The sequence below is a fragment of the Choloepus didactylus genome, chromosome 2 (genome assembly GCF_015220235.1).
Source record: "Choloepus didactylus isolate mChoDid1 chromosome 2, mChoDid1.pri, whole genome shotgun sequence".
NCBI lineage: Eukaryota > Metazoa > Chordata > Mammalia > Pilosa > Megalonychidae > Choloepus > Choloepus didactylus.
The window spans coordinates 126,659,110-126,671,517 of record NC_051308.1 but is presented as its reverse complement, the minus strand read 5'-3'; the positions used below and the strand labels follow the sequence as shown (position 1 = coordinate 126,671,517).

The window sequence follows — 12,408 nt, the reverse complement described above, 5'->3', positions numbered from 1 at the left end:
GGAGGCGTGCTCTCCTGGTTAATTATTTCTTTTGGAGAATTACCAGAGCAGAAATCTTATCCCCTCAGTGGTGAAATGTGGATGTGTTGAAGAGCCTACTCAGGACTCTTTTTACTCTTTGTGTTTCAGAGGTGCAAGGGTAAGACATAGCTAGAGGAATGCCCCTCCAGAAACCCCTTCAAATATTAGAGTAAATGATAAACTGCTACCTCTTTTATTTGATACCCAGAGAAAAGATGTGATTGTTTTACATAGTTTCAAGGGAACTATAAATAATCCACATTTAGATAATCTTCTTACATTTAGGACTAAAGGGACTGTGTAGAGTAATTGTGGCCTTCTGTACTCAATTCGCTTGTTATCGAAGTGGTGGGCTGTCAGACCTGAGGCAGTATCTTTGGCATTCTTCTGACTTAAGGGCCTATATAGAGAATAAGAACTGAAAAATGGCACAAAACAGTGCTCTGGTGAAGGAAACTGTGCTAGGAGCACATGTGTGACCACTTAAGCTCCACAATTGTATGAATATAGAACATAAAGACAATTATATGTAAAATCCTCATTTAGTTCTGGTTTCCTTGCTTTGGAGTCTTTCACCTCAATCGAAAGATGGTCTCCTGTAAACATAAACCATAAACTATTTAAGGAAAAGACCAGCAGATGTTAAATCAATTATTTTTAGCTAATTAAGTAGGAATACTCTACACATTTGCTGTTTTAGGGATCAAAGGGAAAGAACTAGACATTTGGCTACTGCCCTTTTATAGATTTAGTTGTACCACTTAGGTTCAGTGTGAACAGAAATTCTTTTTCCCCCATTCAGTTACAGTTGCACTGGATTTTTCTACATTTCTCTCTTCCCCTAGTAATAACTTTTTAAGTCCTGTGCCACCATATCTGTTTCATAATGGATGGTAGTGTAGCCATGGTGACCCAATGCTTTATAATTAATGGATGGCTCAGTTAACCTCTAACTGCTTCTGCCAAATCCTAGGGAAAAGGAAAGGAGGCTACTCTTACTTTCTCTGCCACCTGACAGGGTTTGGGGAAGAGAAGGGTCACTTGGCACAATGCTTTATAGTGACTGACTCCTCGCTGCTCTCTGACAAGCTGCTGCTTCCACCTTCTAGTCCGTGTTAATTATTTTATCACAAATGGCTGTCATCTCCCTTTCTTAACAGTAATTGGGGATGATAAGCTGTTCTCAAAAATATATTTTGAGAAAGGAAGAGGAGAGGCCAAGTTACCATGATTTATTTTCTTAGGGCTAATTATTGAATTTATTTATTTTTAATGCATTTTTTTATTGTGACCTTTATCATATATACATAACAACGATAACTTTCAAAGTATGATTTAACAAGTAATTACCAGATTTCAAAGAATGTTATGGCTTACAGTTCCACCATTTCAGTTATTTTCGTTATTGTGAAATATCTTCAGAAAGGTGTTAACTTTCAAAGTACAGCTCAACAAGAAGTTATATAGGTAATTTCAAAAAATATTATGGGTTACAGTTCCACAGTTTCAGTTCTTTCCTTACTGTGAAATATAGGATATATACAGAAAGGTGCTAACTTTCAAAGCACAATTCAGCAAATAGCTATAGAGCAAATTTCAAAGAATGTTATAGTTTACTGTTCCATCATTTCAGTTATTTCCTTTTAGCTGTTCTAATACCCTAGCATCTAAAAAAAAGGTATCTTTATATAACATTTCATATTCATAATCCTTTGTTAAATCCTATCTTGTCTGTTGCTACTACCCCTTCCTCTCATTTAATCGTTTTCTCGATCTTCGGGTATCTAGGCAGTGACCACCCTAACTTGTTCATATTGAAAGAGGGTATATTAGTTAGGGTTCTCTAGGGAAACAGAATCAACAAGAGATATCTATAAATACAAGATTTATAAAAGTGTTTCACGCAACTGTGGGTAGGCACGAGTCCAAATTCCATACGGCAGGCAGCAAATTGGCAACTCCGACGAAGATGTTCGAAGAACTCCTCAGGCAGCAAACTGGGAACTCCGATGAATGTGTACAGTGAACTCCTCAGGCAATGAACTGACAACTTCAATGAACTCCTCAGGAAACGCTTTGCTAGTCAGCCGAAGAAGTGAAGATTCTCTGTCTGTCTGGCTTAAAAGTCTTCAACTGATTGGATCAAATCCAGCTGATTGCATTCTTTCATTGTGGAAGACACGCCCTTCGTTGATGTCATCAGTCACAGCTGCAGCCAATTGACTGATGATTTACTAAACCAGCCTTCTGGTTTATTAACCAGCCACAAATGTCCTCGCAGTAATGGTTAGACCAGTGCTTGCTTGACCAGACACCTGGGTACCATCACCTGGCCAAGTTGACACATGAACCTAACCATCACAGTGGGTGTCGACAGTGTGGGGAAAGTGGCCACATCTGATTGTTGTTCTTGAATTTATTTTATTTTTAAATTTTTATTAAAGGGTTATTTTATTAAGCTGCTATCTTGGGAAATTTATGAGGTGAATAAGAAAAATCGCAAAATATGCTATGCTGCTTTCTCTTATCTGATTGCCTAGCATTTTCCCTTAAAAGATTTTAATTGGCCAAGCAAGATTTTCACAGTATCATCTTTATCAACTAAATTAGAGTTAACACTTCCTATTCCGTTTTCTTAGAATGAATATTATTTTAAATGTCTTCACTGGAAGTTAAATCCAGCATGTAGGGAGGTGGGGCTTATTGAGAATTTTATGAAGGTATTATCTCCTCTCAGTCTTCCTCTTGCATTTCTTAGAAGTGCTGGCTTGTGTTGCATCCCTATTAATCTCACAGTCAATTTGTGTCTTGGTGTTGGAGAAAAAGATAAGATTGTTTAAATACTGGACTAATTAATGGTCCCTTCAATTGACATCATTATGAACTTTTTTTCTAATTTAAGTTAAATATTTCAACCAAATACACGTGGGTATGGAAATGAATTCCTACAAGATTGCAAATTGCTGTGGCTTTACCCTGCCACCTATACAACTGTAATAGGTTGACATACCTGGTTCAGACAACAGTTTTTAATCAACCATCCAATTTTTTAAAAATACTAAGGCCCTTTTCCCTTTCAGAAAACAGATAAAAAGGAAAATTCAGGAAGTTTGGAGGCCATAAATGAGCCCATTCCCCAGCCTATGCCTTTTCCACCCAGCATTATCAGGTCAGGATCCCCAAAATTGGATCCTTCTGAGGTCTACCTGAAATCTAAGACTTTATATGAAGATAAACGTAAGTAGTTGTGGACTATTTTAGGAGAGCATGCAACAAGATAAATTTGTTTTTTGTTTTTTGTTGTTTTTAACTGGGATCTTCCCATCTTTCAAAACAGAAGGAACAGCATTTGCACATTGGCCTTGCATGGCATGGGTTCTGCAAGTAGTTCAGTTTGGCTGGGTATGATTGGAACAGAAAGCCAGAAGGGGAGCAGGAGTAGATAATAATCAGTGGAGGGTTGATAATGCCAGTCCATGGAAGTTGGAGTTGGTCATATAAATGATGGTGAGCCACTGAATGGTTTCATCTGTAGGGAAAATATTACTGGACTTGGGTTTTAGAAAGATTTTCCTAGCAGCAGTAGGGAGGATGAATCAGAGGGATGTGCAGTTTTATGCAAGGAGACCAAAGGATGGACTCTAGAGAAATCCAGCTGAGAGAAGATGAGAAGAGAGCATACATAAGGCAGAAATGCATTTTCTTACTAATTTACTTACTAATGATACATCTCTTCCAAAATAAAATTGCAGATTTAAGTAGGTTTGATTGTTTTTTATTACTAATTATTTGTGTTAAAGAGATAGATCTAAATCTACCTTGGAAAAGATGTATACAGGTGGAAATATTATATATAATCAACTTCATGCTTATTTAACCTGATGTTCCCAGACCATATTTAGAAAGGTGGAAATCAGGTGTAAGCATAGCAAAGCAGTAATTTAAATTAGTATAACCTATGGAGAATCCTTTTCTTCAAACTTCCATTCTTAGCCTGATGCATTCTTAGTATTAGCATTGGTATAGACTGTGTAATCCCTTTGGGCCTCACCCATAAAATAAGTGAGTTGGACTCTTGAGTCCTTTCATTGCTAAAATTCTGTGATTCTAATTGGAAGCATATATCAAAAGAGATTCCTGATAAAGAACATTATCAGGAATTTACCGTGTTTGTAAACTTTTAACTTAATCACTTTGTTTTTATATAGTTCCCTGATATTTCTCCCTTTTCTCTTTCTAGCTAAATACTTCTTACTTGTAATTAACATTAATATTTTCCCAGAGATAAAATTTTTGTCATGAGGTTTAATTTCTGCTTTACTATTCTGATGACTGCAACTTGCCCTTTAGGGACAGGATAGTGTGGGTTAAAACCCTGGCCCCTGGAAGTCAAGCTGGGATTAATCTCAGCTCCTCCACTAACTTGTAGTGTGACACTGGGCAAGTTAATTAAACTCTCAGTTTTCTCAGCTGGCAAATAGGGCTAATAATAGCTGTTAGCTATTTTGAGGCAAAGATATTAGTGTGAGATTAGAATTAAGGATTTAAAATACCTTGCCCAATTGTTAACTTAGATAACTGTGTCTATCAGTTATCAAACTTAAATCGGGTAATTCTGAAGTTATTAATATTGTAATATTCATTTGAAAGCATTTGAAGATAATGGCATAGTAATACTGACTGCATGGAAATGGCAGTAAATGTTCCTAAGTAGTCTTTGTAGAAAGTTTTGTTTAGAGCTCAAAACAAAGATTGACAGTTTCTTTTATGATTTTGTAGTGTTTTGCTTTAGTATAAACTTTATCATATCAACAAAGTTTTGATACTATAATTTATTGAATTAGTCTATAATATTATCCAACTAAATATTGAACTTCATTTTATTTTAATCCTCTTAAAATAAATCTAAATGTTTGTTTTATATTTTCTGGTTTTACTTAGCACCAAACACCAAAGATTTGGATGTTTTTCTGCGGAAACAGGAATCAGGGTTTGGCTTCAGGGTCCTAGGAGGAGATGGACCTGATCAGTCTGTAAGTACATACTTTGGAATTTGGCTGTTCCTGTTAATACTTTTGAGTGGTGATTTGGTGGGATATGGTGGGGTTTTATTTTTGTTTTCTTTTTTTGAGATTATCTTTTTCTATAACAATCTCATCAATATGAGGAAGAATTATACTTCTGTTAGTATCATTGTCCCTCATTTGACTTGGGGTAGGTAAAAGCTAAATATTTCAGCTGTATGTTGGACAGTGATCAATTTCTTTTGTTCTCTGTGTGCCAGAATCTTATTTTAAGTTCTTTATTTCCTTTTGCCCTCATTGAAAAGATTCTAAGGCATTTCCTTCTCTAAGGTTTCTTAGATAATCTGAAGTCCTGTTTACCACAATTACTCTGTCTTCTCAGTGGTCCATAAACAGTTGGCATGAGCCTGTGCATACTGTCACCAAATCTTATTAATGGGCTGGCATTTTCATGTCCAGTACTTAGCATGTCATTTATCTGTTATCTGTGAAACTGGAGGAATATAAATAATTATTTCTGTCCAGAAAGCAATAAGGATTATGTTTTCAAAGCATATAAAATCTAGAATTTTGTTTATACATGACTCACACATACTTAGGTTAGAGAACAAATGTAAGTTGGCTTTGTTTTTAAAATTGTGACCTTAGTTTGAAGGACAAAGAAGTAATGTATTTTTAGAATTTCAGAACATACTTACATTTTCTTTTGTATATTATCAAAAACAGTACAGCAGAGAACCTAAGATGGCGGCTAGGTGAGACAGGGCAAAAAAACACCTCTGTGAAAAATACTAGATAAAAACCAGAAAGCGACCCAGAACACCACTTCCAGCAATGCACCAGCTGGACAAGGTCTGCTAAATCCACAGGGAATGTGCATTTGGTGAAACCGGGAGTCTGCATTCTGAAACGAGTGAGTAAGCTGGCTGAAAGTCCTGCAGCCGTGCTGTGGTGTGAGGAAACTGTGGGTTGGCGTTTGGAGACAGACAAGTTCTTTAAAAAAAAAAAAACCTGGGAGCGGCTGCAGATACGGCAGTGAGAACCGCGCGGTGAGGAACAGGTTATTCATTGAAAAGGACACTTAGGAGTAATTAGGGAAATTAAAACATGCACACTTATCAGGTATGGACAGAATCGTCTCTCCTGCTCTGAAAGCTCCAAGCCCAGGATTCTCCCCACACCCAGGCCCTTCCTCTGAGCGCCAGGCACCTCCAGGACTGGACTCAGCGGCCACCTGCCAAATCGGGAATGACCACAGGCAGGAGCCTGCAACGATAGAATTACCAAGCTACTTGGCAAATCCATTCTACATATATACCCCAAACAATTCAAAGCAGGGATTCAAATAGATATTTGCACACCAAAGTTCACAGAAGCATTGTTTACAATAGCCAAACATTATTGTAAAAGCAACCTAGGAGGTGGGGCAAGATGGCAGCATAGGGAGGAGTGAAAATTAATTAGTCCACTGGGACAACTAGCACATATCCAGGAACAACTAGTAAATAGTCTGGAACAACATTTGGGGGACATCTGTGATCAGACAAACATTGAACACCAGTCTGGAATAGGTGGGAAGGCTGAGATCACAGCATAGGAAGTCTGGGGAAGAGGTATGTGGATAGACCTTTCTAAGTGGGCCAAAAACATGAAAATATTTGTGTCCCATGTGAATGCTCACCAGAGGGTGACCTCAGAACTGCAGGAGCGGGCTGTAGCCAACGCCTTGGTGTCTGCCATGGAGGATAGCCCTTCCCACACCCGCTGCTGATTGTCCTGGGGCCAGAGGGACAGAGGGGAGAGCCAAAAGGAGAAAGAAGCCACACCCCTTGCAGCCAGCTTCCCGGCGTGCTGGCGACACTCCTGCCTGGGCCGGACCCACAGCCCAGAGCCGCGCCAGGAAACCCAGCCAGACAGGGAGTGTATCCCATGGCACCACGCACATGCCCCAATATCGGCCGTGGACAGTGGCCTTGGGTGCACCCACAGCTAGTTGCCCCGGAGCTGGGAAGGCGGAGCTGTGCGAAAAGTGGGGGGGTTGAGATGCCCCATTCAGCCATTTTTGCATCAGGCTGGGAGCGCCCCTGCACGGTCCGGCGACCCGGGGCTTCCCTTGAGGGACGGCGCGCACTTGTGACGTAGCACAGCCTTCCCTCAGCAGACATCCTAGAAGATTGCAGCTATCAAGCAAAGCAAATGCCAAGAGGCCAAAAACAACAGAAAATCTTAAAGCATTTGATAAAACCAGACAATATGGAGAACCCAATCCCAAACACCCAAATCAAACAATCGGAAGAGACACAGTACTTGGCGCAATTAATCAAAGGACTACAGTCACAGAATGAGAGCATGGCACAGGATATAAAGGACATGAAGAAGAACATGGCACAGGATATAAAGGACATAAAGAAGACCCTAGAAGAGCATAAAGAAGAAATTACAAGAGTAAATAAAAAAATAGAAGATCTTACGTGTGATGGTTAGGTTCATGTGTCAACTTGGCCAGGTGACCCAGCTATCTGGTCAAGCAAACATTGGCCTAACAATTGCTGTGAGGACGTTTGAGGCTGCTTAATAAACCAACAGGCTGGTTTATTAAATCATCAATCAGTTGACTGCACCTGTGACTGATGACTCACCAAAGGGCGTGCCTTCCACAATAAGAGAATGCAATTAGCTGGATTTAATCCAATTAATCAGTTGAAGACTTATAAGCAAGACAGATAGAGGACCTTCACTTCTTCGTCTGCCCAGTGAAGCATTTCCTGAGGAGTTTGTCGAAGTTGCTGGTTCATTTCCTGAGGAGTTCATCGAACACGTTCGTCAAAGATCCCAGTTCATTTCCTGAGGAGTCTGTCGAAGTTGCCGGTTCATTTCCTGAGGAGTTCATTGGACATCTTCCTTGGAGTTGACAGTTTGTTGATGGCGCTACAGAATTTGGACTCGTGCATACCCACAGTTGCGTGAGTCACTTTTACAATTTGATAATCAGAGACACCTCTCATTGATTCTATTTCCCTAGAGAACCCTAACTAATACATTATGGAAATAAAAGAAACTGTTGGCCAAATTAAAAAGATGCTGGATACTCATAATACAAGATTAGAGGAAGTTGAACAGTGACTCAGTGTCCTAGATGACCACAGAACAGAAAATGAAAGAACAAAAGAAAGAATGGAGAAAAAAATCGAAAAAATTGAAATGGATCTCAAGGATATGATAGATAAAATAAAACGTCCAAATTTAAGACTCATTGGTGTCCCAGAAGGGGAAGAGAAGGGTAAAGGTCTAGAAAGAGTATTCAAAGAAATTGTTGGGGAAAACTTCTCCAACCTTCTACACAATATAAATACACAAAGCATAAATGCCCAGCAAACTCCAAATAGAATAAATCCAAATAAACCCACTCCGAGACATATTCTGATCACACTGTCAAATACTGAAGAGACGGAGCAAGTTCTGAAAGCAGCAAGAGAAAAGCAATTCACCACATACAAAGGAAACAACACAAGACTAAGTTGTGACTACTCAGCGGCCACCATGGAGGCGAGAAGGCATATTTAAAACCCTGAGAGAGAAAAATTTCCAACCAAGAATACTTTATACAGCAAAACTCTCCTTCAGATTTGAGGGAGAGCTTAAATTTTTCACAAACAAATGCTGAGAGATTTTGCCAATAAAAGACCTGCCCTACTTCAGATACTAAAGGGAGCCCTACTGACAGAGAAACAAAGAAAGGAGAGAGAGATATAGAGAATTTTAACAGACATATGTAGAACCTTACATCCCAAATCACCAGGACACACATTTTTCTCTAGTGATCACGGATCTTTCTCCAGAATAGACCATATGGTGGGACATAAAACAAGCCTCAATAAATTAAAAAAAAAAAAAAAATTGGATATATTCAAAGCACATTCTCCGACCACAATGGAATACAAATAGAAGTCAATAATTTTTGAATTGTAACTCCACTATTTACTTCCTACAGGATATAAAATACATAAACTCTAATGACAAACCTGTGGTTTTGGACTCAGTGTAAAATATGTAATTTTTGACAAGAACTATATAAAGGCGGGGGAATGGAAGAATATAGGAACATAGTTTATGTGTCCTATTGGAGTTAAGTTGGTATGAAAGAAAACCAAGATTGTTATGGATTTAAGATGTTAAATTTAAGCCCCACAGTAAACACAAAGAAATTATCAGAGAATATGACCACAGAGATGAAAAGTAGAGTATGGGTTATGAGAAGTGGGGGAAGGGGCAATGGGGAGTTAAGAAATGAGTGTAGGGTTGCTGTTTGAGGTGAAGGGAAATTTCTAGTAATGGATGGTGGGAAGGTGATAGCATTACAACATTCTAAATGTGATTAATCCCACTAATGGGAGGCTAGGGAGGGGGTGGAATGGGAAGATTTAGGCTGTATATATGTTTCCACAATTGAAAAAAAAAAAAAAGACAGTCTAAATAGATGACAATTGAATGCCAAGGATGATCCTGGATGGGATCTGAGGATGGAGGACAGGAGGCTCAAAGGGACACAGTTGGGACATAAGAAAAAAAAAAAAGGAAGTATAGAATGTAAGCTTTGTATCAATGTTGAATTTCTGGAACTTCTTAGCTGTGCTTAGTGGGATTGCATAAAAGAATGTTCTTGTTCATGGGAATTGTATATATGAATTATAGTGTTTGTTCAAGGATGTGTGCAGCTAGCTCTCATATGTTCAGAGGACAGAGCAATAGATGATGGATGATAGGGAGGGAGGGAGGGAGGGAAAGAAATGGTGGTGTGACAGCATGTTCAAGTTGGTGGATCGGGGTATCGGGGGAGGGGGGCCAGGGTATGCTGTGTATGGGGTTTGTATTGTTTTTGCAACAGTTCCTGTAACTTTGAATTTATTTCAAAATAAAATTAAAAAAAAAATAAAAAGCAACAAACATAGAAACCACTACAGTATTATCATGCTTGGAAAATGAGGTGAATAACAATATTCTTTAAAAAGTGGCAGGCTTCTTTTTATTCCTGAATAGAACATTTGATTTGTATAAGATAGATGTGGTCTAGTTAGTCATATTGGTTATAATTACAACAATCATCCAAGACAAATAAAGCTTAAGGCAGGTTGCCTCTGTGTAGGGCAACTATAAGACATGTTGATTGTTCTTGGTGATGTATCTATTTTTATTTTATTGCCTCCTATTCAGTTGATATTAGTGTTCACTTAGACAATTTAAGAATTTTTTCTCTAGCAGCTCTGAAACTAGTCCAAACATTCAGGATTGCCTGATTATAGGATTCTAATTGCTGGTATACAGAATGTAATTAGATCTGGGCACCTAGATGCACTGGACCCTAGGCCACTCTGTTCCCTTAAAATATTTACTGCTTTGAGATTTAGGTATAAGAAATGTTTCTCACCATTGTATATACTGAACTTGCAATGATAGCCATATGTGAGGGGAGGTTCATAGGAATTATCCCAGCTGCGGTGAACAGTGCGGGGAACATTTTTCCCAATAACATGGAACAGACTTCTCATTTTTATTATCTATTCCACAGAATTGCATTTTTCTGCATTTAATGTTTTTGTTTTGTCATGGTGGAGTACGTGATGGTGGTGCTTTTTATGTGATTGAACAACTGTATTTTTTGTCTTCTTGCTACTCAATCCATCCTGAAGGGATGTCATAGAATGGTGTCATTATTTGAAATGCCATTTTGGAGAATGGTCACTTTCTATAATATCACTTTCTAAAATATGCCTTTTTCGTAGTTGAACTACAAAAAGCTGCTGGTGTGCGCAGCAGAGTCAGAAAGTCCTTAACTCTCAGCAGATCTTAGTAGACTATGCAGATCAATCTACACTTTGTTATCTTATCAGATATATATTGGGGCCATCATTCCTCTGGGTGCAGCTGAGAAAGATGGCCGGCTCCGTGCTGCAGACGAACTGATGTGCATTGATGGAATTCCTGTTAAAGGGAAATCACACAAACAAGTCTTGGACCTAATGACAACTGCTGCTCGAAATGGCCATGTGTTATTAACAGTCCGAAGAAAGATCTTCTATGGTGGTATGTGAACCTGTTCCTTCTTCAACAAATTAAAAAAGCAACAAAGACACTTAGTTCACTTTCTTTGCAGTTTTGCAGGTTATTTTATTTTGCTTAGTGGTGTTTGAGATAACCCATTTGGTGTGATCCAGGCCTCCTTGTGGAAGGTCAAAAGGATCCAGAAATGATAGTACTACCAAAAAAGAGAAATGAATTTTAGGCCTGTATTCTAAAATTATATTGATATATGTATAAATTTTCCAATGTGGTGTTGTAAATGAGGGTATTGGGTTAAGTCTAATTTTTTAAAATGACAAATACAATTATTCAGTCGCACCAAGATATCTCCCAAATAGTTTGGATCCCGGTGAAATCCCAGATCTTCAAAGAAAATGGAATGTTTCCACTTGAGAAGTTTTAGTATAATGTAACATTTATTGAGTGCTCTATATGTCCAAGACACATGGATTACTTCATTCAGTCTTCACAACACTACAATGTAAATACTTTCATTATCTAGTTTTACAGTTACTTACAGAAAGGTTGAGGGACATACCCGGTAAGCAGTAGGGCTGGGATAAAAACTGTGGCAGTTTAATTACAGAGCCCAAGCTCTAGCCATTACACTATGATATGAATATCTCTTGCAGTTTTCTCTTCAATAGCATTGTGAATATTAAATAGTAATCTTTACAGGTAAATTCTTGCCACTTTAAAATTGAAAAAAGACTCCCCTGTAGTACTAGAATGTAAGCTTCATGAAGGCAAGGATGTTAATCTTTTAGTTCCCCAGCACAGAGTGGGCATCAATACACGTTTGTTGACTTGATGAGTATTTGCATCACTCTTAAAAGGGAGGCACTGTGTTTTTTGTGTTTTTCTGTTATTTTTTTTTAAATTCAGTTTTACTGAGATATATTCACCTACCATACAGTCATCCATAGTGTACAGTCAACTGTTCACAGTACCATCATAGTGTTGTGCATTCATCACCACAATAGATTTTTGAACATTTTCCTTACACCAAAAAGAATAAAAATAAAAATAAAAAATAAAGGTAAAAAAGAACACCCAAATCATCCCTCCCAATCCCACCCTATTTTTCATTGAGTTTTTGTCCTCATTTTTCTACTCAGCCATCCATACACTGGTAAAGGGAGTGTGATACACAAGGTTTTTACCATCAGACTGTCACCCCTTGTAAGCTACATAATTATACAGTCGTCTTCAAGAGTCAGGGCCACTGGGTTGGAGTTTGATAGTTTCAGGTGTTTACTTCTAGCTATTCCAATTCACTAAAACC

General features: G+C 38.3%; 1 protein-coding gene across 4 annotated transcripts in view; it reads left to right on the top strand.

Moving 5' to 3' along the window:
* The window catches only part of MAGI3 (membrane associated guanylate kinase, WW and PDZ domain containing 3), a 294,015-nt gene that overhangs the window by 250,506 nt on the left and 31,101 nt on the right, over positions 1-12,408 (top strand). For all 4 annotated transcript variants that reach the window (XM_037826333.1, XM_037826332.1, XM_037826335.1 and 1 more), the window contains exons 12-14: positions 3,102-3,258; positions 4,963-5,054; positions 10,934-11,126. In XM_037826333.1, the coding sequence (XP_037682261.1) occupies positions 3,102-3,258; positions 4,963-5,054; positions 10,934-11,126 (442 nt within the window). The remainder of the gene's footprint in view (positions 1-3,101; positions 3,259-4,962; positions 5,055-10,933; positions 11,127-12,408) is intronic.